At 46.8% G+C, this 27,944-nt stretch overlaps 1 protein-coding gene across 2 annotated transcripts in view; it reads left to right on the top strand.

Moving 5' to 3' along the window:
• TBC1D22B (TBC1 domain family member 22B) overlaps positions 1–27,123 on the top strand; it is a 64,033-nt gene extending 36,910 nt beyond the window's left edge. The window contains exons 9-13 of one of the 2 annotated variants that reach the window (XR_003796787.1): positions 12,112–12,218; positions 12,683–12,758; positions 15,060–15,182; positions 15,448–15,543; positions 26,104–26,208. Coding sequence is in view for 1 of the 2 variants with exons in the window: in XM_029243767.1 (XP_029099600.1) it covers positions 12,112–12,218; positions 12,683–12,758; positions 15,055–15,182; positions 15,448–15,543; positions 26,104–26,232 (536 nt within the window). In the remaining variant the exon portion in view is untranslated. Of the gene's footprint in view, positions 1–12,111; positions 12,219–12,682; positions 12,759–15,054; positions 15,183–15,447; positions 15,544–26,103 lie in introns of both variants that reach the window. The other variant, XM_029243767.1, reaches the window with a different exon arrangement.
• Positions 27,124–27,944: the final 821 nt, after the last annotated feature.

Here is a 27,944-nt window from a genome sequence, read left to right as displayed (position 1 = left end):
AAGCTTCAAAGAAACAAGGCATACAGACTTCCCTCCAGCCTCAAGGCCTTTCCTGAACATAGATTCAACATTGTTTGTGGCCTTCAAGAATAGTTCTCTTGTCTGAGTAATAATGCTGCTTTTCTTCCCTTCTCTAATAGTGCCATATCCTAGTAAGGCAGCTACTGTGAGAGGTGTGTTGTTATGACCTCTCTGATATGACTCTGCCTACCACAGGAGGCCTCAGGTATCCTTCACCCATGGAACAGGCCAGGCAGTTGCCCTCATCATCCCAGGCAGGTATCATCAGGCAGCCTTAGCCCACTGCCCCATCTTACTGAGCTGTAGCGTGGAGGACGTGTCCTAGTAGAGCTGTGGGATCCACATGCCACCAGAACACTGTTTGGCCTCTCTCCTATCTCCTCCCCTATCTCTTCTTTATTACTTTTATAAATTGGTACCTGAGCTGGCTTCATGCTTTGTGTCATGTTTGTTGTAAAATAGTTGAAAACGGGGAGAACCAGTGACTCTCCTCTGAGTTACTAGAGGATTTTTCTGTAGCTGGCTTAGCCCCCCAGTAGTCTCTTTATCCGCTGAAACCAGCTGCTCACATAGAAGTGGGTCCTCTGTGGATAAGCCAGCTATGTCTGGGTCCAGAGGTGACAATGCTGGAGGGTCACCCCTGGGGAGATACAGTCTCTGGACTGTGACCCCTGAGATGGTGGAATGCCTTTAGACTCTCATCTCCAAAACCTTTTGGACTTAGATGACATTATTGATCTAGCTTGGAACATATTAAGGTCAAATGTAATCGATGATGTGGCCATCGCCAAATTAAGCTGCGTAACAGCAACTGTTTAAGGATGCAAATGAGGAGATTGTATAGAAAAGTGGGACTCATGACATGTCCTGTTTTCAGAAGAAGAGTGGTGCCTGGTGATTTCTTTCGTTACAAAATGAAACACTGTCAAATAACTCTCCCCCTTCTCCTCTGCATGAAGTAGTACAGCAGGATTTTCATTTCAGGTTTTACTTAGAAGCATGACAGCAGTAGAACTCCCAGAAGGGAAGTCTTTCCCATACCTCTGACTCGTATTCCCTGCGTGACATTTACACTTAGATATGTCATAAATGACCAGTTAGGATTAGCTTGTCTGCACTGACAGGGAACCAATACCTTAAGCAAGAGAGAAAAGCTTACTTCTCTCACATGAAAAGTCAGGAGGTAAGTAGTCTGGGGCTCCATGGTATCAGGGATCCAGCCTCCTCTCTCTGTTGTCCTGCCATTCTCAGCATGTGTTTTTGTACTCATGATCCAAGATAGCTGCTTGTGCTCTAGCCATCACATCTATATTCCAGCCAGTATGGAGGGGGAAAGGAAGAAAGGCATACTCCTTCTGTTGAAGGACACTTCCCAAGTACATGACACTTGGTTTTGAATCTCTCTTGTCTGAACTTAGTCTTATGGCCATTCCCATCTGCAAGTGAGCCTGGAAAACACAGTCTGTATCCCAGGTGGCCAGTACCCTTATGGGTCCTTTCACCAAGGAGGAGTGGGTTATAGTTATTTATGTATAGTGACAATCTTTGCTATCCCTAAGCTCCTCAGACTCAGTGTTTGACTAACTCCTTTCCATACCCAGCCACCCTTTTCTCTCAGTTGCCAGCATTTCCGGTCACTTAAGTCAGAAATGCTAAGACTTGTTCGTAATTCTTTTTTCTCATTCATTTTTTTTTTTAAAGGAGATGTTGGGGGTAGGAGTTTATTAATTAATTTATTTATTTTTGCTGTGTTGGGTCTTCGTTTCTGTGCGAGGGCTTTCTCTAGTTGTGGCAAGCGGGAGCCACTCCTCATTGCGGTGCACAGGCCTCTCACTATCTCGGCCTCTCCTGTTGCGGAGCACAGGCTCCAGATGCGCAGGCTCGGTAGTTGTGGCTCATGGGCCCAGTTGCTCCGCGGTATGTGGGATCCTCCCAGACCAGGGCTCAAACCCGTGTCCCCCACATTAGCAGGCAGACTCTCAACCACTGCGCCACCAGGGAAGCCCTTTTTTCTCATTCTTGCATATCCAGTCAGTTACAGAGCTCTGATGATTTCATGTCCTAAATATTTCTTGAATCTGCTTCCCCCCCTATTCCTCCTATGACTACCCTAGCTTAGCCCTGGATTGCTGAAATGGCCAAGTGTGTTTTCCCATCTCTGGTTTTTGTCCCCTTCTTCCCATCTTTCACACCATTTAAACACAGACTTGTCGGTGCAGCTCCTTTGCTTAAAACCCTTCACTAGCATCCCATCACCTACAGTTAAAATGTCCACATTCTCAGGAGTTCCCTGGTGCCCTAGTGGTTAGGATTCTGGGCTTTCACTGCTGTGGCCCGGGTTCTATCCCTGGTTGGGGAACTGAGATCCTGCAAGCCACACAGCACAGCCAAAAAAAAAAAAAAGTCCAGATTCTCTAGCTTGTGCAAGGCCCTGTGTGCTCTACTTCCTGCCTCACCTCTTAAACTCAGAAATCCAAAATTGACGGTTTTAATCTAAAGCCTTGTCCTGTACCACCTCTTTATCCCCTGGGCTAGTCCTTGTGCATCCTTTAAGACACCCCTTCTTCCTGGAAGCCTGCCCTGAGACTTCTTCCCTACCCCCACCACCCCAGTGGTACACTTTCCATAACCCTGTGCATTTCCCCTTTGTAGGACTTTACCACACCAATTATTGTGTGTTTCCCTCCTACCCTCTCCCACCGGACTGTATGATTCTTTGAGGCTAGAGACTATTTTAAACATCTTTATATTCCCAGTGCTTTTATTTTGGTGTCCAAAATAGGCATTCCATACATGTCTAGATGAATGAAAGAATGAAAATTTCATAACGTTGCTAGATATTCAGGAAATAGTGCAGCTTTGCTGGGCTTGGCCACTGGAGGGCAGTGAATTATAGTATTCTGCTACTGTGCTGAGATAGTCAAAAGTTCTCTCTCTTGTAAGCGATGGAGATGGAGTTCCATCACTCATTCAGCAAATACTTATTGAGGAACTACACCGTGCCAGGCACTGCTCTAGGCACTGGGGATACAACCATAAACAAAGTGGACAAAAATCCCTGCCTTTCATTTCTAGGTATTTATACAAGGAAAATGAAAGCGTAGAGTCCCCCAAAAGGCTGCATAGGAATATTCATAACAACTGTATTAATATAGACAAAAATTGGAAACAACCCAAATATCTGTTAATAGGAGAATGGATAGTCACACAATGGAATAGTACTCAGCCATAAAAAAGAATGAACTACTGATAAAAGCAAGAACGTGGAAGAAATCATCTCAAAAACCATTATGTTGGGCTTCCCTGGTGGCGCAGTGGTTGAGAGTCCGCCTGCCGGTGCAGGGGACACAGGTTCGTGCCCCGGTCTGGGAGGATCCCGCATGCCACGGAGCAGCTGGGCCCGTGAGCCATGGCCGCTGAGCCTGCACGTCCGGGGCCTGTGCTCCACAACGGGAGAGGCCGCAACAGTAAGGGGCCCGCGTACCGCAAAAAAAAACCCCCAAAAAACCCAAAAAAAACCCATTATGTTGAAGAAAAGAAGCCAGATACCGAAAAAGTACACATTGTATGTATGATTCCATTTAAATGGAGTTCATAAATAATCTACAGTGATAGAAATCAGAATGATGGTTGACTGTTGGTGGGAGATTGATTAGGAAGAGGCAAGAAGAGACTTTATAGGGTGATGGAAATGTTCTCTATTTGGACTGGGGCACTTTTTTTTTTTTTTTTTTTGCGGTATGCAGGCCTCTCACTGTCGTGGCCTCTCCCGTTGCAGAGCACAGGCTCTGGACACGCAGGCTCAGCGGCCATGGCTTACGGGCTCAGCCGCTCCGCGGCATGTGGGATCTTCCCGGACCAGGGCGTGAATCCGTGTCCCCTGCATCGGCAGGCGGACTCTCAACCACTGCGCCACCAGGGAAGCCCTGGAGCACTTTTTTACACGGATGTATACATGTGTCAAAACAGAACCGTGAGCTTATGTGTAGTCTCATGTATGTAAATTATATGTAAAACTAAATCCGTTCCACTGAGCGTAAATTCTGATGAGCAGAAACTGACAATAAATAGAAAAATAAGTAAGGTATTTGTTACCTTGACTGTGATAAGTGCTATGCAGAACAAAGGAGGAAAGAAGGACACAGTTGTGCCCTGTTGGCAAGAGTGGGAACAGGAGCAGGTTTTAATCAGGGTAGTGAGCCGGGGTCACACTGAGAAGACGATGTTTGAGCACAGTCCTGAAGGAGGAGAGGGGGTGAGCCATGCAGTTAATTTTTGGTAGTTAACACTCAGATTTTCAGAGGAAAAGAGTTGTTGTTAATAACTCCCCACACGCCCAGGTACCGTGGCCCCTGTTGCCGTGTCTTGCTCCTGAGCTGCTGTGGATTATACTCCAGCTCCGTGCTCTTAGATCCTGGGAGGCTTCATTGTCCATCTCACACCCAACTCTGCCCTGCCGATCCTGTTCCTCCCCACCTGGCAAGGTGTGGAGGCCAAAGATGAAACTGGACAGACTTCCGTAGTCTTTCATTGTCTTAAGAGGACATTCCTTTTTTTTCCTTTTAAAATGTAAACTTCGTATAACATACACTTTTTTAAGTACATATGTCATTACATGCACATCTCAATAAATTTCCCCTAAATAGTGCTTCCCTGGTGGCGCAGTGGTTGAGAGCCTGCCTGCCGGTGCAGGGGACACGGGGTCGTGCCCCGGTCCGGGAGGATCCCACATGGAGTGGCTGGGCCCGTGAGCCATGGCTGCTGAGCCTGTGCGTCCGGAGCCTGTGCTTCGCAATGGGAGAGGCCACAACAGTGAGAGGCCCACGTACCGCAAAAAAAAAAAAAAAATTTCCCCTAAATAACCAGCACCCAAGTGGAACATTTCCAGCACTGCAGAAGTTCCCTTGTGTTCCCTTCTAGGCCCTCCCCTCACCCCCACAAGGGTAACTATTTTACCGACTTCTAACACCTCGATCCGTCTTGCCTGTCTCTAAACTTTATATAAATTGAATCATAGAGTAAGGATATCACTGCATTTTCATGCTACTGGTTTGGAGGGAACTGGGAGTGAGACCGATGCTGAATTTTTAGCGCTCACCCTGTTTGGAACTTTACCTCTTTCTTCAAGGTGCCTCCTGGCCCCGTCTTCATAGATGCAGCAGCCTCATATGTGATAGTTGAGACATAAGAGACTCTTTCCAGCAACAGACATGTATGTGGAGACACCAGTCAGAGTGCTGAGCTGAGCTGAGCTGCTTTCAGCGGACAGTTGAGAGCAATGTGAGCATTTGGTGGGATGTTCAGTGCTGGATTTTCTCCCCTGTAGGAGGTAAGCTCTCCAAGGGCGAGTTGTAGCTTGTCATCTCCGGCACTGTAGGACCCAGCCTGCTCTCTCCCTGGTGGTAAACCAAGTGACACATGCATGCTCACTTGCTTTCCCTCTCATCTGACCCCCCCAAAAATGAGAAATTATAACAGAGGAGAAATTGAGGTAGCCAACATAGTCAAGATGTTTGAGCCTAGATGAGGAGCCTCTGGGCAGCTGACATTGGCACAGGGGACCTTGGACTCCCTAGAGCCTGTTGACATACACAGTGTCTTGGTGACATGCTGCCTGGCTCTGTGGGTAGTCTTTGGGCAGGTCCTAGAAGGTGAAGTGTGTGCTGGACCTGGCCCCTCCCTTGCCCCATAACCTGAATACTCATATAGTTCAGGCTCATGTAATCTGAGGTCATAGCCAGCAGTCACTTGTGTTTGTTAAATAAAAGTAAAAGTAATCCAGGAACCTCAGGAAAGTAGAGACGGTTTAGTGATACTTTTTTTTTTTTTGCGGTACGCGGGCCTCTCGCTGCCGTGGCCTCTCCCGTTGCGGAGCACAGGCTCCGGACGCGCAGGCTCAGCGGCCATGGCTCACGGGCCCAGCTGCTCCGCGGCATGTGGGATCTTCCCGGACCGGGATACGAACCCGTGTCCCCTGCATCAGCAGGCGGACTCTCAACCACTGCGCCACCAGGGAAGCCCCTATGTTGGTTTTTAAAATTAATTTTAGCCAGGCTGCCCCACGCTGAGTAGTGGACAGCCAGAGATCATTTTGAGTTAATATTTACCTTTTAGTCACTGCCCTGATTGACAGTCACGGCGTCGGGAAGGGCTCCGTGGTCAGCTGCTTCTCTGTGTCTTGGAAACAGCACGTCTCCTCTCACTCAGTCTGGAACATGGTCCTCATGAAGCAGAAAGGCCCCGGCATGGGTCTCCGCTCTTTAGGAACCTCAGAAGAAGTCTTTCCTCTAACCTCCTCCCTGTCCTCACTGCCCTTTCTTTGTTAGGTGGTTTGACTTTTCTGGGTTTAGCCGAGGGGCCCCTCTACTTTTTTTTTTTTTTTAATATTTATTTATTTGGCTGTGTTGGGTCTTTGCTGTTGCGCGGGCTTTCTCTAGTTGGCGGCGAGCAGGGGCTACTCTTCTTTGCGGTGCGCGGGCTTCTTATTGCGGTGGCTTCTCGTTGCGGAGCACGGGCTCTAGGCACGTGGGCCTCAGTAGTTGTGGCACGTGGGCTCAGTAGTTGTGGCTTGCAGGCTCTAGAGTGCAGGCTCAGTAGTTGTGGCGCATGGGCTTACTTGCTCTACGGCATGTGGGATCTTCCTGGACCAGCGATCGAACCCACGTCCCCTGCATTGGCAGGCAGATTCTTAACCACTGCACCACCAGGGAAGTCCCGGGGCCCCTCTACTTTGTCCATGCTCAGCTGTGGTGACCTTGTCTCAGCTGCTGCTATCAAATACTTGCCTGAAAATACCAGATGAGTAACACCCAACAGTAAGTTTCTATAGCACTTGAACCACTTAAAAATTATTACATACAGGTGACCAGATGAATTCCTTGACACTTTTCTTAAAACTGTGTTTCTTTTTCTTTTTTTTTAATATATATATATTTTTAACTTTTTATTTTTGGCTGCGTTGGGTCTTCACTGCTGCACAGGCTTTCTTCTAGTTGCGGTGAGTGGGGGCTACTCTTCATGGCGGTGCACGGGCTTCTCGTTGCAGTGGCTTCTCCTGTTGCGGAGCACGGGCTCTAGGCGCACGGGCTTCAGTAGTTGTGGCGTGCAGGCTCAGTAGTTGTGGCTCATGGGCTCTAGAACACAGGCTCAGTAGCTGTGGTGCACGGGCTTAATTGCTCCGCGGCATGTGGGATCTTCCCGGACCAGGGCTCGAACCCATGTCTCATGCATTGGCAGGCAGATTCTTAATCACTGCGCCACCAGGGAAGCCCAAAACTGTGTTTTTCTGAATGAAATATTTAACTCTTATTTTATGAAGTTCTTTAGATGTATAGCTGAAAAGATTTGTTTTTCCTTTTCTCAATCAGTTTACTTTTGTGATCAGAAAATATTATGTAAGGTATTCTTTTGAGTCCAGTTTAAAAAAAAAAAAAAGGAATCAGGTAAGCCAGAGGCTTTGGAAAATAGAAGGGCTGTCTGTAGTCTGATGCCTTGAATCCTCTCATGCCTGCCAGTTAGGCTGATTAATTCTGACCCAACAGATCACAAAATGTAGAAATTGCCTTGCGATCACAGATGGTTCCTGGGAAATGCCTAAAGCAGTCAATGGACAAGTTAACTCTTGTCAGTTTAAGCAAAAGCCGTTCTTCCCGAAGCCATAGGGGAGTGTTTGAGGCATAGGTGAGGCTGATTTTAGGCCCGAGATCTGGAGTTCTCAGAAAAATAAATACTTGACTGGGGCTATCACTCAGGTGGTTCATTTTATCAGCTAATAATGCCAGGCTTGACATCATGTTCTTGTCAAGCCCAGAATGGGCAATTTGATTTTTATAAAGAACTTTTGGGTTTCCTCTTTTTGGATGCTTTGCGTCTTAAAACAGCCATAAAATATCCCTTAAAATCTCATTCCCTCCCGTCTGAGTCCTGGCTGCTGAACGCTGCATAATGACAACCAGAGACGCTGCCCTCATTGGAGACTGTGTTGCTGGCATGGTTTCCCGTTCCAGCTTCAATTATATGTTGAATTTTCTCAAGTGGGACGTTTAATGATCCTTCTGAACAGACTGTTTATGCTGAATGAAGCCCTTCAGAGAGCATTTGGGCCTCCCTTTCTCTGCTGCTTTTTGATGGTGCACTCAGCTCACAGTTTTTGACTGAATGTGTGAATTTTATCCTCCCAGCAGCCAGAACTAAACTCTCCTCCCACTCTCTGAAATGCTGGTGAGCTCTCCCGCTGACTGTGAAAGCCACGGGCTAACGCGCAGGCCAGGCGTAAGGGCAGAACATGGGGAAACAACAACCCCCAACTCGAGGCCCCAAGAGAGGGTTCGGCATCCTGTCTGGTCCCTTTTCCCCCTGGACAGCTAAAGGTTTGGAACTGGCACAGTTACTGAGAGCTGTATCTTACCAACTTAAACCTCATGTTCAATTTTCTTCGCTGAGACCAGAAGGTGGAAATGGAAAGCTTTGAAAATTGACTTTTATTTTTTAGGTACGTTTGGAATTAGGTTAGGTTTGGCTGCGAATAACAGTGGCTTAAACAAGGTAGAAGTTTATTTGTTCCTCATATAATAGCAATAATACTAGCTAACCTTTGCATAATGCTTATTTTATGACAGGCATTGTTAGCACTTTTCGTGTATTGACTTGTTTAATCCTTACAATGTGCATTGACATTGGTAGGATGTTACCACCTTAACAGATGAGGCGTTGAGGCACGGAAGGTAAAGTCACTAGCTTAAAGCCACATAGCTCGTGAGTGACAGAGCCAGGATTTAAGCCACACAGTCTGGCTCCAGAATCTGTGCTCTGAGCCACATGCTCTTCTGTCTGACAGAAAAGCCACAGGTCACCAGGGCTAATGTGGCAGCTGTGCTCCCCAGTCTACTTGGGGACCCAGGCTCTTTCTCCCTTGTTACTCTGCTGTGTGTGGTTTCCATTCCCAGTGACATTCCCGCTGCAATGTTCTGGAATGGTAGAATGCCCAGGTAGGAAAAGACCCTTCAAATTATTGTGGCACTCTGGATTTTCTTTTGGGAAACGTGTATGAATAGTGGGGGTGGTTTTGTCTTGAGCCTTCCTTGTGTGTTTCATTTTTTTCTTACAACCCTATTTTCTTTTTCTTTAATAAATTTATTTATTTTTTTTTATTTTTGGCTGTGTTGGGTCTTCATTGCTGCACACGGGCTTTCTCTAGTTGCAGCGAGCGGGGGCTACTCTTTGTGGCGGCGTGCGGACTTCTCACTGCAGTGGCTTCTCTTGTTGCGGAGCACGGGCTCTAGGCACGCAGGCTTCAGTAGTTGTGGCATGCGGGCTCAGTAGTTGTGGCTCATGGGCTCAGTAGTTGTGGCTCACAGGCTCTAGAGCACAGGCTCAGTCGTTGTGACGCATGGGCTTAGTTGCTCCACAGCATGTGGAATCTTCCCGGACCAAGGATTGAACCCTGACCCCTGCATTGGCAGGCGGATTCTTAACCACTGCACCACCAGGGAAGTTCCACAACCCTATTTTCATAAAGAGGGAACTACTGCCTTGGACGGTTGGTGTGATCAGTCTCACTCACTAAAAAGGAAAACACACGCTTCCCTAGTGCACTGCGGGGGGTCTGGTCCTGGAGAGTGGTCTGGTGGTACCAGAGGTTAGGTCACTTGAACCTGTGGCCCAGAGTGGTTCTCGTATGGTTCCTCTGGCCATTGTTCGCGGCAGTGGGAGTTGGAGGCACCTGGGTATCCATCCACGGGGGGAACGGATATGTAAAGGGGTGGTGCTCTGTGTGGGGCAGTGAACTAGAGGTCTGTACAGCAACACGGAAGGATCTTAGAAATGTAAGATGAAGCAACAAGAAAAAGGAAGTTTCTGAGCTGGGTCTTAGAGCCCAGTATCACTTAATTAAATTAACAGTATATATATGGCCACCCCCCCACACACAAGCCCCCACTATACAATAAGTGTTTAAGTTAGAAAAATAGAAAGATGGTATTTTTGGATGTAGTCAATGGTAGCCCCTTTTTTCTAAAATCATGTGCATTTTTTCCTGACTATAAAAATTATGCTTGTTGTAGAAATTTTGAATAGTAAGGCTTAAAGAAAATAAAAATTCTTTATCCCTACCACCTTGGGAATAAGCACTGTAAACCTTTGTGATATATTTTGTCTTTCCTCTGTGATTATATAAACACATAAATATTGTATGTGCGGTAGTTGAGAGTAAACCATAAATAATTTTGTACTTTACTCCTTTCCCTCAATGCTGTGACATGCTTTCCCATGTCATTACAAATCCCTAGTAAACTTCATCTAAAATAAACTACATTGTGCCTACTGTGTGCCAGGCACTGTTGTTGACACTTTACTTGTATTAACTATGGACTTTTACAGTGTTCCCAGGGTCATAGCTTTTCTGACAAAGCACCCCGCCCTCCCCAAAAGGGTTTTTACAGCCCTTGATGTCCATTAGAAAAACGCTGTTTATACAGGATGAGAATCTGAGAGTTGTTACGCATTTCCCCAAGAAGGTCCAGATGTAGGTCTAAATAGAGTAATAATTCTCATAAATGAAAGAGAATATATTTCATCAGATGCCTGTGTCTCTCTGCAGCTCCAGGGACTGCAGTGAACACCCTGTTTTCAAAACAGGGCTCCAAGGAGATAAGCTGCGTTTGGCACAGAACTCAAGGGCCTGAACATTTCCATGTGTGGCCTCTGACAGGCATGCAGGGACCTGTAGGTTGAGGTGGCCTGTCTTGTCCACCTCTCTCTGGCAGGAAGGAAACATCACATGGCCTCTTCCTTCTTCTAGAAGACTCTTATGTTCTCCCCGCTTGTATCTCAGACCAGATAGACAACCTCTCACTCTTGTCATTTAGTGTGGGATTTCCATGAGAAGCTAATAGGCGATCCTCTTTAAAAGAGGTCCCATGGCTAAAGAAGCTGGGGAAATGCTGGGTAAGCAAGGTTAAGGAGATTTACTTAATGCAGAATGTCTAATAACTTCTCAAATCCTTTTGTATGCTATGATCTTCGTGAACCTCCAAGACGAGGATATATAATGCGGCGTTTCTCAACCATATTTGTCTGTGGAACCTTTTTTCTTGAATATCCTATAGGATTGAGGTTTTGCAGAGCCCATCTTGATAACTACCAGATTGGTGAGATTAAATCCTGGGAGCTTTCACGGGTTTGGGCCATCTTCCTTCACACACTCATCTTCACTTCTGAGTGGTGAGGCCATGGGTCTGCCTTGTCAGAACTGGGGGATCCCATCTTTAAAATGAACTATTGGGGCTACCTGATCTCACCTTTTTCCACTACCTGTAAGTGTGAGTGTGCTAGACAGTTCAGTGAATTTCTGAAATCAAAGAATTTTTCCAGACCATCTCCAGGGGGCTGGATATAGCTTTTTTTAAAAATTCATTTATTTTTATTTTATTTATTTTATTTTTGGCTGTGTTGGGTCTTTGCTGCTGTGCACGGGCTTTCTCTAGTTGCGGTGAGTAGAAACTACTCTTCGTTGTGGTGCGCGGGCTTCTCAGTGCGGTGGCTTCTTTTGTTGCGGAGCACAGGCTCTAGGTGCGTGGGCTTCAGTAGTTGTGGCACGCAGCCTCAGTAGTTGTGGCCCACGGGCTCTAGAGCACAGGCTTCGTAGTTGTGGTGCACGGGCTTAGTTGCTCCGCGGCATGTGGGATCTTCCCAGACCAGGGCTCGAACCCGTGTCCCCTGCATTGGCAGGTGAACTCTTAGCCACTGCACCACCAGGGAGGCCCCTGGATATAGCTCTTTGAACAGGAGGCCTGAAGTATTTTTTTTCCTCAAACTAAATGAACAAATGCAGTGGAAGAGGAAGATGTGTTGGACCCAGCAAAACTGATGTGAGAAATGGCTTGTTCAGCGTTGTAAGGAGATCCTCAAGAGCCTTCCTGGGACACGTTTGCCCACCTGACAAGGGGACGGGGAGGGCAGGCCCCTGTTCCTTGGCATCGTGTTAGCCTGGCTCTCTCCTGGCCTTAAGGACCCCGTTGAAGATACTAGACTCTGTCTTTCTCTCTCCATTTTTTGAAGACCTCTGGACTTTCTTCACCTCTTGTTTTACAGAAGAGGACGTGGAGAACTTTGACGTGACCAATTTGTCTCAGGACATGCTGCGAAGCATAGAAGCCGACAGCTTTTGGTGCATGAGCAAACTGCTGGATGGGATACAGGTGAGTGGTTCTGCCCTTGTGGGACACCTGGGTTGGGGCTCCCCGCAGCCCTTTGGGTTCCTTGTTGCTCTTCTGCATCAGACAGGGCCCCCAACCCAGCATGGCTCCTCCCCTTTTTGGTCCATCCATCTGTACCTCGTTCATTAGCTTTACAGCTTTCAAAAGGCAATGGTCTAGTGTCCCCTGGAGCCTAAGGAGGTCTCCGTGTTGCCCTGCCCTTGTCATCAGACTGTGCCCCTCCTTTCCTCTGTGCTCCCGGGCCGTGCTGTTTGCCTCCACAGCACAGGGCTCTTTTAGGCTTTCCTCACACTCTGCTGTTCTATGAGATTCCTTTGTTCCCCAAAACACTGGCACCAGCTTTGGAAAAACAGCTTGTGTTTTATAAATGTATTTCAGTGAATTTGAGGAATGGTGGCACGACTGTTTGGTATCCCTGTTCATCCTGAGTCCTATGTTGTTTGCAGGATAACTACACCTTTGCACAACCAGGGATCCAGAAGAAGGTCAAGGCACTAGAAGAGCTTGTCAGTCGGATTGATGGTAGGTTCAGAGGAAGAATTCTCTAGCAGTAGCACAGTGGGATTCTGACACAAGCCAGTTATGCTTGTGGGCATAACTCAGCCCCCTTCCTAGCCACGACCCTTTTCAATTCACCCTGTGCTGTTGGCGGCACTGGCATCCTTCCACATCCCAACCGGAAGGTGAGGTGAGAACTCTGCTGTTATGTCAAGTTCTTTTCTCTCCTTAGTTTTCTACCACTGAGGTCTATCAGTCCTCCTTCAGCATCTCTCCTCAAATTCGCTCTTTCTTCTCGATGTCCATAGCCACAGCTCTGGTCCAGCCTTGCTTGGGTTTTTGCAACTTCCTCCTAGAAGGACTTGCCTTCTCCATACTCTTTGCTCTTCCACACCATCTATCACACACCTGCATCTTTCCAAAGCACTGTTCTGGTCATGTCGCTCTTTTGCTCTGAAACCTCCTGTGCTCTCCATTGCTTTTAGCATCAAGTCAGAGGTAGTCTGACCTTGTCCTTCATGCTGCGATGTGACTCAGGACTCCTGGGCTCCATGCTGGGTCCCCAGGTCTGGCTGATACCCCAGCAGGACGTCCCATAGCTCCCTGTGACCTGTCTGGGTGGGGAATATGAGTCGTGGCTTCCTGATGCAGAATGTCTTTGAGAAACAGGAGCCCTACAGTAAGTCCTCGGCTCTGGCATGGAATCATGGAGTGTTAGAACTGAAGTCAACTCGGGAAGCCCTACTGTTGACCGATGAGGAAACTGAGGCCCAGGGAGAGAAGTCGGAATTACTGTCACGTAGAGGTCTGAGAGCGAGGTCTTCTGTTAAGAGGAATCTCTAGCACCAGTTAATTCCACCAATTACTACACAACTGTTAAGTCCCATTGTCTGGTTTTCTATCATGGATTTTTCTGCTGCACCAAAGCATTCCCTTCCCCAGTATAGAGATTGTGTATCTTTCTCCTTTCCCAGGTTCTCTTTCCATGAAAACCTTCTCTGATTTGTTCCACTCACTCCAGCTTCCTTTTATGACTTAGGATTTCAGTCTTCCCAGCATGTTGGATTATTTACTATTTTTATCCTGTGCATCGTATGTGGGATACTTTTAGCCTCTTTGCATTATTGCCCTGGCCCAGCTGTTAGCTCCATGATGGGGCCCACATCCAGCTCTCTTGCATCCCTCACTTGGATCCTGGTACAGGGCCTGTGCTAAGCTGTCTGACAAGGGCCAGGTTCCAGAGGGTCGGAGCTGTGGTTTTTGCCACTTACTGGCCTGTCCTTTTTTTTTTTTTTTTTTTTCCTTTTTCCAGCCCTCAAAAATACCTGAAAAATACAGGCACAGTACTTTAGGATGGTGGATTTTTAAATGTATATATCTTTATGCTTTGAATTATAGAAGTAATACTCATTACAAAAATGTAGACACTTGAGAAAAACACAGAATAAAAAGTAAAAATCCTCCCCCTTCCTTAAATTCTACTCCCCAGAAATAACCATCGTTGATAGTTACTCTTTCAAAAATTGTGTTAAGTATTTGCCGCATGCAGGTGCTGTTGCAAGCACTTTTATTCTCTCATTTTATTCTCCCCCAAACTTTGAGGTATGGATGATTATCCCCATTTATAGATTAGGAAACTGAGGGGAATAGTGATTTATTTTAATCCTGTCAAGCAGCATTCGAGGGGCTGTCATGCAGAACAGGGGTCAGGTTTGTTTGGGTTGCTCCAGAATACTACACCAATACCAAGGGGTGGGAGTGGGGAGGGAGCTAGTGTCTGCTGGTGTCGACGAGGCACTTCCTGGTGAATCACTTCATCATCAGTGGGTGGGGCTGCCCTTGAGTGGAGCCGGTGAACATCTTTCACTGGCAGTTTAAGTCCCTGCTGGCTGCCATCTGTCAGGGATGCTGAAGAGGAATCCTCACTGGTGGGAGGATGGCCAAGGTGACCCGCACCGTTCTTTTCCATTCTGGGTTCTTCGCTGATGAGTACCGAGGTCAAGCAGCCAAGTGAGCCTTACGTCTCCTGCTCTATGGCTCGAGCAGCCGTGCGAAGGAAGAAAGGACCCTAGAATATCACTATGGGGTGTTCAAATAGTTCTACTACATGCAGGGCTGAGTCGTAACCATGCAGAGTTGCTGTGAGGTGGTGGAATCAAACGTAAAGGATGGTCAGATGCCCGTCTGGCCCCTCTGTGTCTGGCTTCTCCAGGGAGAGTGGCTGAAAAGAAATGGAAACCACCTTTTTGGCTCATGTGACTCTTTCAGGGTCCAGTCCCCTAGGTTACTCTCAGGGGGCCAATGACACTTTCTGTTTCAGAGCAGGTACACAATCACTTCAGGAGGTACGAGGTCGAATACCTACAGTTTGCCTTTCGCTGGATGAACAACCTGCTTATGCGGGAGCTTCCCCTTCGCTGCACCATCCGCCTGTGGGACACATACCAGGTATGAGGAGACCCCTGCCCTCTCCATGCCAGGCTGTCCCTGAGGCACCCAGCTCCCTGCCGGGTGTGCAGTACAGCTGCTCGGAAGTTCCCGCCACCTCCTTTCTACCTCTGTGTTTGCCTTAGCCTCATGGGCAGGGCCTCTGCTAAATCTTTTCAGGCCTCTGCTCACCCAGCCATTAAAGGGGTGCTGTTCTGCTTTCCCACCTTGCAGAAGGATTGGCTCTGAGAGGGCTTGGAGACCTAACTGTTTTTTCCCTTCCCAGTCTGAACCCGAAGGGTTCTCCCACTTTCATCTCTACGTGTGTGCAGCCTTCTTGATCAAGTGGAGGAAAGAGATCCTGGATGAGGAGGACTTTCAGGTGAGTGGCCTGGAGCTCAGCCCGCACGGGGAATGAGCGTCAGAATGGGAGTCATCCTGCTAGTGGGGCTGTGCGCATAGAAGCTACCACAGCAGGTACCTGGCTGGAAAGAGCAAAGGAGAAAGGATGCTCACAAGAGGGTGCCCTTCCCAGTCGGCAGGGAGGCACTGGGGCCCAGAGTTCTTCAGTGTGAAAGGGTCTTAGTGCCAGAAAGGCTGCAGAGCAGCTGGGCAGGTCTAAGAGACCTTTCAGTCATTTGCTGACCAGCACTGGTTGAATGCCTGCAACATACTAGGCACCACTGAGGGAGTAGGGCATAGAGAAAGTTGAACAGAGAACTCTGCTCTTGTAGAGCTTACATACTAGTTGGGGAGAGAAAGTAAACAAAAGCCTAGTACATAGTAAATTAAAATGAATGTTAGAAGGAGATAAGAAATATAAGTTTTTTAAAGGTAGAGCAGGATAAAGGGATTATTAGGTGGTAGGGGAGGGACAGGTTGCAATTTCAAAGTAGTCAGGATAGGCTCACTGAGAAGGTGACATTTGAGCAAAGGCTGGGAGAAGGTGAGGGAGCGAGCCATGTGGACATCTGGGGATCTGCGGGGAGAGCGTCCAGGCAGGAGGAACAGGCTTGCAGAGGCCATGGGGTCGCAATGTGCCTGGGCTGTTGGTGGAACCATGATGGTGGCCAGTGTGGCCTGGAGCAGAGTGGCCCAAGGGAAGAGTAGGAAGAAGTGAGGCCAGAGAAGTCACAAGGGCCCCAGATCATGGAGGACTTCGTAGCCAGAGTAAGGACTTTGGCTTTTACTCTGAGTGGAAGAGGGTCTTGAGCAGAGGAGGGACATGATCTGACTTACGGTTTCAGAGGTTCACTCTGGTGTGGACTGCAGGTGTGGGCAAGGCTGGAAGCAGGGAGACCACCCAGGAGGCTAGTGTAAGTCCTCCAGGTAACACACGAGAGTGGCTTGGACCTGGATGGTGGAGTGGAGGTGTGACAAGCGGCCTGAGCTTGGGTATAGAGCCAACAGGAGTAGAGCCAACAGGAATTGCTGAGGAATTGTGTGTCGAGTATGACAAAGGGATGAGTCAGGGTGGCTTTATGGTTTGTGAGAAGCCGTAGGAGGAGCACGTTTACGGAGGAAGATCAGGAGTTTGGCTTTGGGCGTGTCGGATTCTTAATGCCGTTAGACATCCGAATGGAGAGGTAGAATAGGGAGATAAACCTTAGGGGTCTGGAGTCGAAAGAGAGAGCAATCTGGCTGGACATGTATGTTTAGGAGCCTTTGGCTAGATGGTCTTTAAAGCCAGCGCCTTGCATGAGATCCGAAGGAGATGGGAGTGGACAGAGGAGAGGAGAGGAGAGGGCCAGGCCTGAGCCCTGCACCCTCCTGCACAAGAGGTCAGGGAGGCGAGGCAGACAGGCCGGGAGGCAGGGAGGTGACCAGTGGGAGCCCAGCGTCGTGGAACCCGAGGGGGGATGTGAAGAAGACTGAAGAGGTGGCGGAAGCCAGGCAGCTGCTGCAGGGGGCCCAGGACAGGGGGACGGGGAGTGGGGATTGAGGAGACAGGTTGCCAGGCTCTGCCATCTGCCGTCTGCCCTGAGGGCAGTTCATGGTCGTAATCTCCGGGAGTAGCAGCGGGCTTTTGTTTTTCTGCTTTGTATGTTGCTGAACTGAGGGATTTGGGGGTTGTTTTTGTTTTTTTGTTTTTTTTTTTTCGGTACGCGGGCCTCTCACTGTTGTGGCCTCTCCCGTTGCGGAGCACAGGCTCCAGACGCGCAGGCTCAGCGGCCATGGCTCACGGGCCCAGCCGCTCCGCGGCATGTGGGATCTTCCTGGACCGGGGCACGAACCTGTGTCCCCTGCATCGGCAGGAGGACTCTCAACGACTGCGCCACCAGGGAAGCCCAGTTGTTTTTGTTTTAATGGGTAGATATTCCTTTTAAAAATGGGAGGGGAAAAAGCCAGAGGAGGTTGAATGTTTTTCTAAGTTCTAACTGATACCATAGGTGTTCTCAAGAACAGCAGCATCTCCAAATGACCCCCGGGGAAGTCCCACTCTATAATTGGTGTTAGGTGGTTAAAGCACAGAAGCCTGTTCAGCAGATAAATGGAAAGGCAGGACCCAATTTGCCCAAGGAAGGGCTTTGGAAGAAAAAAGGAAGGAGTGGGCTTCTGTGAGTAGGTGGTAGCCATGGGCCCGAGGCTGCAGGCAGCGGATAAAGAGCCACAGCTTCTGCCAACCAGCAGCATGTGTGACGCCCTAGGATAAATGAGGACAAGGGGCCCGGACTGGCCACGTGCTGGGCGAGCTGTCAGGTTTGATAATGTGGTTGAGGTGGGACAGGATATCGAGAGCACGAAGTCTAATTTGGTTATCATGAGCCAGGCTCAGAGGGCCTTGTCATATGTGATAAAAGTGCTTCCGAGATTAGCTCAGGGAGGTGGACGTGATTCCTGGAATGGCTTTTAGCCATTCACAATATCAATAGAGTACAGGACAATAGTCTGTGACTTTAAAACTCTGGTAGACATGGAGGTATTCTGTGCTGGGTAGCATATTCGATTATCTGATGGACCTGAGGTCTTTCTGCACTAACCCACACAATGACAGTGGACTTTTTGTCAGCTTATTAGCACCTCAGCTAGTCCTACTCATAGAGGAGTCTCCCCTCTTTCCTTTGGACAAAACAGAATGGGTGATTAAAGTTCCTCCCAACTCCGTAGTTCTATAATTCTATGAATAATAAAAGAAAAACTACACCTGGCTGTGTTAGGATAGACGAGCGGTGTCCCTTAGGAGACAGAAGCATGGCACGGGTGTGAGGAACAAGGGCAGAAGAGCTTTGTGTGGGGTTGTGAGATGCTGTTCTGTGACCTCTGTAGAGAAAGAAGGCCCATACATCCTAACTGCTAAAGGGCTGCCTGCAATTAAATCACTGCAGAGGAAGCTCTGTCGCTGAATACAGGTATCCCAGAGAGCCAAACAGGCCTAGCCTGGGGGAGAGAAGTTTTTAGGGCTGAAAGCTGAGTGACTCGAAGAAAAACCAGGTGAAGTAGCTGCAGATATAAAAGTTAGAGTTGTGGCAGTTCCAGCAGACTGGCGAGGTATCACCCTTAAAGAGCAGAGAAGGGGGCCAGCTGAGGCTGTAGGGTGAGGCAGCAACCCTCCTTCTAAAGCTGGGGACTATGCAGGATAGCACAGTGGTTAAGCCACGGTCTCTGGGGCCAGTCTGCCTGGGGTCAAATCCTAGCTCTGCCATTTTTCTAGGTGTGCAACCTTAAGCAAGTAAATTGGCCCTCTATGCCTCAGTTTTCTTACCTGTAAAATGGGGATGAGAGTACTTACTTCCTAGGACTATTATGAGGATTATACAGATCATTACATGTGAAGCTGTTGGTGTACTTTGCATATGGCCCTCAAAACAGTGAGCTTATTAGCACTAATATTACCTCCTGCAATGTACTCTGAGTCCAGGGAGCAGTGAAGTGAAGACAGCTTTAGAAACCCAAGTCTCTGAGTAAACCGTGCTAGGCTAATCCCGGGTGAAACCAAGCTGGATGACCAAATGGGGCTGGAGAGGATGTGTTCAGAGGGTGCAGGGGCAAAGGGCGATGCCCCAGCTGTGGTGAGAGTGCCCAGAAGAAAGGCATCTGCCTCTCCCTAGCTGGGCGATTGTCTGGGGTCTGCCTGGGAGAGGGGACCAAAAACTGACACAGGAGGCTCACTTTAAGAGGTTTCTGGGACTTCCCTGGTGGTCCAGCGGTTGGGACTCTGCACTTCCACTGCAGGGAGCACGGGTTTGATCCCTGGTCAGGGAACTAGGATCCCACATCGCAGCGCGACCAACAACAACAACAAAAAAAGAAGTTTCCTTCCTGAGACCTCTGAGCAAGGGAACCTCAGGCGTGTCCGTGCACAGGGGCTGTAGGGGTAGAATGGCCCCGTCCTCTGGGCCATAGGCTGCTTCAAATGAGAGCTTCCAGCAGAGCTGCACCAAGGCTCTTTCATGGTAGAGGGGGCCTCCGCAATTCTGGCCCTCAGCCTGGGCTGGCGTAATAGCATAATGGTGATAATGTTAGGTTGCATCTTATGAAGTTATTTTTATAGGTCAAAATAATCAAGTATTGGCAATTTAATAAGGTTCAATCTAATAATAACTAATTCTTAGTACTTTTAATGCACCAGGCACTATCCTAAATGTCTCTCTATGTTAATTCATTGCAACAGTCCCACAAGATAAGTTGTAATTACTACCCCCATTTCACAAATGGGGAAACTGAGTCACGCAGAGATTGACTAGGCCAAGATCACCCAGGGAGTAAGTGTAGAAACCTGGAACCTGTGCTCTGGGCATGGATTATGCTCTGATGCCTCTCCCTCAGGGCCTGGACAGGCACTTCCTGGGGCACGTGAGCTCGGTTTACGTGGTACCTGCTCATGGGCAAGGTTCTTCCTCCCCCTCCCCCTCCTCCATTATTATGGAGGTAATAATTTCCTAAATACATTATTTTATGTAAGTCAGAGAGAACAGGCACTTGAGCAAATGCCTGGTCACCTGCAGCCTAAAGCGTCCCCTCAGGAAAAGCAGCATCTTTGAGAGTCTAGGAGAGCATGGGACCCCACAGATGGCTCAGAAGTGATGTTGGGAAGCCCCGCACAGGGAACTCTTAAGACTAATAACCACAGTTACTTTAAATACGTAAAAAGGGAACTGGCAGAGGAGTTGTGGGACAGCTGATGACTCTAAACCAGAGTAGCAGCTGGTCTCAGAATCCTTTGCTTTCATCTTATGGAAGAAAACCTTGGAGAGATTCCCACTCTGAAAGTGACTTTTGTAGGAGATAGGTCAGAGTTATTAAATGAAATAGCGCTAAGCCCGTGGGATGTTCCAGGCCTAAATAACAAACTGAATGTAAATAAATCCCTTGAACCAGATGGCGTCCACCCACCACTTCTGCAGGAACTTAAGGGTAGGATTGTGAGACATTGCCCAAATGCAGGCCCCATCTTCACAGATATCCAGTAAATTGCCAATTTGAATCCTGCCCAGAAGAAGGGTTCAGAGACAACCCTGGGACCTAAAGATCTTCCACCAAGAACAAGCTGGTGTGAGAAAGGGCACGATTCCTCAACATGTAAACAAAACAAACATTGGAGGGGGACACGGCTTTCTCTGGTGGGGGAACTTGCTAAAAGTACTAGGTGCTTTGACATCAGGGAAGCCTATGAATACGTTTGACTGAAAAAGTTTACATACAAGGACATGTTTTTGAAAGTTTTTATTGAGACCAAGGAAATTGTTTTGCTACCTCACTGATTCTCAAAACAAGAGGGATTTGTTTCAAAATACTTATTTGACTAGGAAAGTATTTTTACATGCCTGAATACACTTAACATTTGCAAAGAATATTCTAGTATTGCTAGGTGATTCTGTACACAGTGTCATATTTAATAGTATATATTTAATGTGACCTGTAAGTTCTTTGCTGTTAATTATTACTCATCCTCTTTGGTTGTCCTTGGCCCTTATTACCGAGTAAAATTAATCAGCTCTTCCAGATTTCCTTCAAACAGCCTCTTCTGTGACTTCTTTTCTTTTCATTCCTTCTCCATCATGCCCCACTTTTCTTACTCCAGGCATGCAACATATAGTATAGTGGTTATGAGCACAAGCTCTAGAACCAGGTTGCCTGGGTTCAAATCCCAGCCTAGCATTACACTCTGACCCCAGGCAACTTCCTTAACTTCTGTGCCTCAGTTTCCTTATCGGTAAGATGGAGGTAATAATATGTGCCTCATAGAGTTGATGTGAGGATTAAATGTGGTAGTGGAGTACGTGTGAAGAACCCCATCTGGTGAGTAGTAAGTGCTCAGTAAATGATAATTACCATTATGAAGGCTATTATCTTTCATGGTCCTCCTCTTCCTCATCAATTCTTCCATCTGTTGGACATTCTCTAATGACTTTCCCCTGCATTTTTTTCTTACCAAGGCCTCTTTGCTTGTTACCTACTGTCCCTTCTCCTTTGGCCCCCTTGTCTAATCGTTGTCTTCCCCCCATCCCCTCACACATGGCTCAGATTCTTCCTCTGCAATATTCCGTTTCCTTTGGAATCTGTGGATTCTCAGAAGGTACCTTTTTCAGCCATTTCGAGCTTTTCTTTTCTGAAAGCTGTTGCCCCCTTCTGTTAACGTGGAAACACTCTCTGCTGTTTGCCCCACAAGTTGTCTTCTCACGACTGTAGTGTTTCACCTGACTGCATGTTATGTTTAGCGCTCCCATGAGCTGGCTTTGTAACATATGTTCAGTTGTTCCCCACCCTAGCCGTGTCTCTTCTCTACCCCTTGATTAAAGCACCTGATTTGTGATTAACACCTTCTTTCCCCACACGTGATAATTTGGTTTCTACTTCTTTATCCCTAATTTATCAATGCATGGACAGGGTTCCCATTGTTACAGCATTGTGTGGGCGGTGCAGTTCCTAGGCATGGCCACCAGGTGGCAGAATGGTTCCTCCACCTAAGCCTCCCTGCCCTTGGGAGAGGTGGGAGGTTGACTTTGGTCAGGGGAAGAAATATTTCAAGGCTTCTGGGAGGTTTCTCGCAAGACTAGAAGAATTGGAAATTACAGGTTGAGCTTCTCCTATCAAAGAATATTCTCTTCTAGAGAGTTCACCCCTTTGTTGGTTATTTTTGCTTGTCAATTATGCAAGTGTGTGTAACCATTATAGAAAAATTAGAAATACCAATAAGCAGAAAGAAAAAAAAAGTTACCTGAAATCTTACCACACAAAGGTGATATATCTCCTTCCAGATATTTTGCCATGCAAATCCATATGAATAAAAACATATTGTATGTACGTAGCTGTTAATGGAAACATTTTGTATACGTTGTTTTTGTAATGTCTTTTTATCACTGTACAAAATATAGTGGGTGTTCTGTAATGTCAGAAAGCATAGATCTATATGATTTTCCCCATTTTTGTATTTTTTTCACATTACATGAGTACATGCTTGTACAAAAAATGTGAAAACATTAAAATAATAACTTGAGTGCAGGGTTTTCCAATTTACAGATTTATCTTTTTATCTTTTCGCTGCGCCACACAGGCCCTCGGCGGTGAAAGTGGCAGTGAAAGCACGGAGTCCTAACCACTGGACCACCAGGGAATTCCCTTGACTTACGGCTTTGAGTTCTGTTCTGAGGCTTGGAAATCTCAGGGACAGGAGTTACAACTAACAAAGTTTGTTGAATGAGAGTATTCAGTGCTGTAGAGATCTAGGGAAATGAGCATTTTTCTGGATGAGCTTTAAGTACCTTTAAAATATTCATGCCCTTTGATACAGTAATTGCATTCCTAGGAATTTAGCCCAAGGAAATCATCTAAAATATGGCTTTTTGCACAAGGATGTTCATTATTATTTCATTATAGTGAAAAACCAGAAATGATTAAATGCTCAAAGCAGGAAGATGTAAATTATGGTACAACTGCATCATGGAAAATTCTTTGGCCGTTGAAAATGTCTAAAAGGAGTTTTTAATATTAGAGGAAATGCTTATGATAAATGCTAAACAGATTCAAAATTATTTAGAGAAAGTATTTCAACTGTGTAAAATGTGCAGAAAAAGGACTAGAAGGAAATATGCCAAAACGTTTAAACGTGGCTTCCTCTTGATTATAAAGTTAAGGGTAATTTATTTTCTGATTTTTTACTTTTTACAAAGTAAACAAAACTTTAAACTTCCAGAGAATCTGTATTACTCGAAAAAATATTTTATAAGTAGGTAATATACAAAGACTTTATTGTAATAATTGAAAACAAGGGGACGTATGATGAGAAAAAGTGAAAGTCTCCCATCCCCAAAGGTAACCACTGTTAACAGTTTACCACCTAGCCTTCTAAAAATTTTATATACCTGTGTACATATACAAACATATAGTTGTGTTTTTTCTTTTACCTCAGTGGGATCGTACTATGAGTATTTTTCTGCAACTTGCTTGTTCCCCCGCCCCGCTAAAATGTCTTTGATATCTTTGCACCTTGGCATATGTAGGCCTGCTTCATTTTACAGGTGATGCCTTGTATTTCATGATTTGGATAACTGGTTTATCTAAGTGTCCCATACTGACAGACACTTCCCTCGTGTCCTTTTCCCCACTATTTGAAGCGATGATGCAGTGCAGACCCTTGTACAGGAGTGTGAATATTTCCTAAGGAGAGGTACATAGAAGTTGAGTTGCTGGATCAGAGACCATGTGCATTTCTGGTTTTTTGTTTTGGTTTGTTTTTGGTTTGTTTGTTTGTTTTGGCTGCATTGCCACAACTTGCGGGATCTTAGTTCCCTGACCAGGGATCGAAACCGGGCCCCGGCAGTGAAAGCTCCAAGTCCTAACCACTGGGCCAGCAGGGAATTACCTGCATTTCTGATTTTGATAGATGTGGCCTGTGTTTGTTAAGATGATATAAACTTGTCTCTTGAAACCAAGACTAGAGAATAACAGTGGTGTAAAACAAGGTAGTTGTTTACTTCTCTTCAGCTAACAGTCTGAGTGTAAGAGTCCAGGGCTAACAGGGCTCCAGAGCAGCAGGGACTCGGATTTCTTCTCTCATGTCGCTCTGCCATCTTCAACACATAGCTTTATTCTTACGGTCTAAGGTGACCACTTCCACTCCTCCATTCATAGCCATTTTCTAGGAAGGAGAGAAGGGTAAGCTTAGGGCAGAACCCAGGAGTTACACTGTCTCCAAAATTGGCCAGAACTTAATCGTGCTGGCCATACATAGCCTTGATGTGCTGAGGCACCTTTGTGCCCCGCTAAATTTCTATTACTAAAGGAAGAAATTTTATAAAAGATATGCAGAACCTCTACACTGAAAACTACAAAGCATTGCTGGATGGTGCAAGTCAGCCAAAGGCAGGGTTCTAGCATGTTGGTGGGCCATTGATATTTTGTATATATCTATTCGCATCCATTTTTTCCATTTGGTGGTTTTCCTTTTTTTCTTACTGATTTGTAGGTACTCCTTTTTTTATTGTGGATATTAACCTTTTGTCTTTTATAAGTGTTCTATTTTCTTACAGTCAGTTTCTTATATTTTAACCTTGTTTTTGTGCCTCCACATATTGAGGTTTCAAAATTGTATCAAATCTGTCAGTCTCTTTCTGTCTCTGGGTTTTGTCTTGCTACTATTTCTTTAATAATCAGAAAAATAAGAAGAATATCCAGTTCAGAAAGAAGACAGAGAAAGAATACAAAGTAGCAGCAGAAGCATGGGTAGCTAAATTACAGAGATAACCTAAAGTCTCACATTCATTTTTTAAAAAATTTAATTAATTATAAATTTATTTATTTTATTTATTTTTGCCTGCATTGGGTCTTTGTTGCTGTGCGCGGTCTGTCTCTAGTTGCGGCGAGTGGGGGCTACTCTTCGTTGCAGCAGGTGGGTTTTTCATTGAGGTGGCTTCTCGTTGGCGGAGCACGGGCTCTAGGCACGTGGGCTCAGTAGTTGTGGCTTGCGGGCTCTAGAGTGCAGGCTCAGTAGCTGTGACACACGGGCTTAGTTGCTCCGCAGCATGTGGGATCTTCCCGGACCAGCGCTCGAACCCGAGTCCCCTGCATTGGCAGGCGGATTCTTAACCACTGCGCCACCAGGGAAATCCTCACATTCATCTTTTACTCTAATATCCTCTTTAATAGGCTATCTCCATGGAGCTGTTTGAGGGACCTGGGCTTTGAAAACTGACTAAGATTTAGATAGGGAGAGGAGAAAAGAGGAGGTGTTCCAAGCGAAAGGAACAACCTAAATTAAACCCTGGAGGCACAGATAAATGTGGCTGAAGTGGACTTGGCTGGATGAGGCTCATATGTTGGGAACAGTGGGAAATCAGCTGGATAGGTAGGTTGAGGAGAGTCTCAATCAATAAAGTGATTACAAGTGAACATTGGGATTCAGAGAAAGATGTCAAATGCAAAAGGGTACATAGCAGCCTTATCAATAAAGGTTTTGTTTTGTTTCCTTAAAGGAAACAAATTAAGTATCTAATAAAAGGGAAAAAGGGAAACGGTTGAGTCAATTAGGGTATAGCCACATGCTAGAATACTGACATTGAGAATAATCATTTTTGAAGGCTGCATGGGAAAACACAAAAATTATAGTAAAAAAGGATGGTTAAAAAGCATGTAAAATCATAATTATGATTACAACTATTTAAAGAAATATGCATGTGAAAAAAGACTAAAAAGGAATACTTTGAAATTAAGAGAGGTATATTTGGATGATGAGTGATTATTTTTCTCTTTTAAAGATCCTTATTTATTGTTGTCATTCTCTATTTATAATATTATTAAAGAAGCAGGTGTTAGTGGATCAGAGACTCAGCAGAGGCTATTCAAGGCTTCCTGAAGGTGAACTAGGGGCCAAGGGCTGTGTGCCACCTGGGAGGAGGGAGATCAGACCCTTGAGATGCATGACCCAGGAGAAGGGGCTCCATTCCAGGGCCTGCCGGTCCCTTGGTCAGTGATAAAATGATGAAAGTCCTTTCTTGCATTCCAGGGTCTCCTCATGCTGCTACAAAACCTACCTACGATACACTGGGGCAACGAAGAGATTGGGCTGCTCCTCGCTGAGGCGTATAGACTCAAGTACATGTTTGCCGACGCCCCCAATCACTACCGCCGATAGGTGCTGTCTCCCCGCGGGGACCCAGACTGCCCCCATCTCTGATGGCAATCTGATCACTGTGGCCACTGTGCGAGCCGTGGACCCTGGCCAGGAACCACTCCTGCTGTAAAAAGCTCACATCCGCCACCCAGGTCTTAACTTTTTGGCGTGCCTGTCCACCACTCCATGTCTCCAGATGGCTCTCCTGGACCGCTATCAGTATTCCATGACATGTGGATGGGCCCAGCTCTGGGAGAGGACAGAAAAGGAGGTACAGGGTTGTCTGCCCCTTTAAAAGAAACTGGACAGAAGAAGGGGAAGGCTCAGGGTCTCCAGTCACATTGCCCTACATGGACTGGCTGTCTCTTGCCTCCCAGCTCCAACTGATACTGTTGCTTTTTTGTGACATAGTTTGATTTGCTCACAGGTCAAAAACGCCTTATGTTTTCAGAAGACTCCTGGCCCCTCCCCTCTACCCCCAATTCCTAGCCTTTTCCCTTCTGCCCAAGTCTGAGCCAGTGAGGGGCAGCTTTTTACGACCATTGTTCTCAGATGGAGGCGGCACTGATGCTTATAAGTCTGGGAAGAGGCCTACAGCCAAGGGCTAGGAATTTCATTTTTCCTTTTCTCACCAGACATCTGTATGTGTGCCTGCGTCTGTGTGTGTATGTGGGTATACACACCCATCAGCATTTAGTTACACGTCTGAATGTCTGTGTCCAGACTATCCCCATTGCAACCAGCTGGGAAGGGCCCCAGTGACCACATACACAAGCATCCCTTGAGAAGGATCAGGGCGGGGGAGGGAGAAGGGGCTTTTTACCTCTCCAGACCCTTTTTCCATGATGACCCACTCCAAGATATTATGTGTAAATTGTGTTATTATGTATATGGGTAAAGATGTATAAATATATGTCTTCTTTGTAGCAGATATGATTTTATATTTATAATGTGCATCAACATGTGAAAGCAATCTAGGTCACTAGCACAAATGAAGTTGCCAGGCAGGTGGCTTCAGCACCTCCAGGTTGGTTTCTGGGTGCCCTCCTGTGAGGGAAGTGAATGGGAGTCTGCTAGAGTGAGCACAGCCAAGCAGATGGAGCTGCTTTGAAGACCGGGTGGCAGCCAACCCAAGCATCAGTGTCTCAGCGTTTTCTCTCCCTGCCCCCCACCCCTCAATCCCTGCCCCAGGCCTTTGTGGAGCATCTGCCGTGCTCCTTACACGTCTTCAGCGGTCAGAGCTCCCCACCCTTCTCCCCTAGCAGCCTCCCAGAGAGAGGACTACAGAGGCAGAAGCCCTTCTGCATGTTTTAGCCCCTGCCTTTCCCCTGGAAGCTGGGGAGGGCTTTTGTTTTTACATTTTTAAGTCAGCATTGTATTCAAGACAGAAGCTGTGACTGACTGTCAGTGCCAAGGAGAGGGGTTCCTGTGTGTCCCTGGGGTTTTGGGCTCTTCCCAGAGAGAGGTGTTTGGTGTCCCCCACTGTCACCATCACACCCCACACAGCTCATGAGATGCGTGACCTGTGTCGGATGTTGGGTGTTTGGTAGTGAAGAGGTGGCAGACAGCCGGCACCCTCTTGGAAAGCCAGGCAGTTTTCCCCTGTGGGTAAGGCCCTGAGCCTGCCAGTGAAGCCCACCACACTGGCATGTTACATTTCTCATCGGGAGCTGTTTCTCAGGCATTCTTTGTAGCCCTTTCCTTTTCCCCTTCAGTGTGCCTCAGTAGTCTCC

Source organism: Monodon monoceros, unplaced genomic scaffold (assembly GCF_005190385.1).
Source record: "Monodon monoceros isolate NGI ecotype Baffin Bay Population unplaced genomic scaffold, NGI_Narwhal_1 Super_Scaffold_3, whole genome shotgun sequence".
NCBI classification, from domain to species: domain Eukaryota; kingdom Metazoa; phylum Chordata; class Mammalia; order Artiodactyla; family Monodontidae; genus Monodon; species Monodon monoceros.
This window is presented reverse-complemented; position numbering and strand designations above follow the sequence as displayed.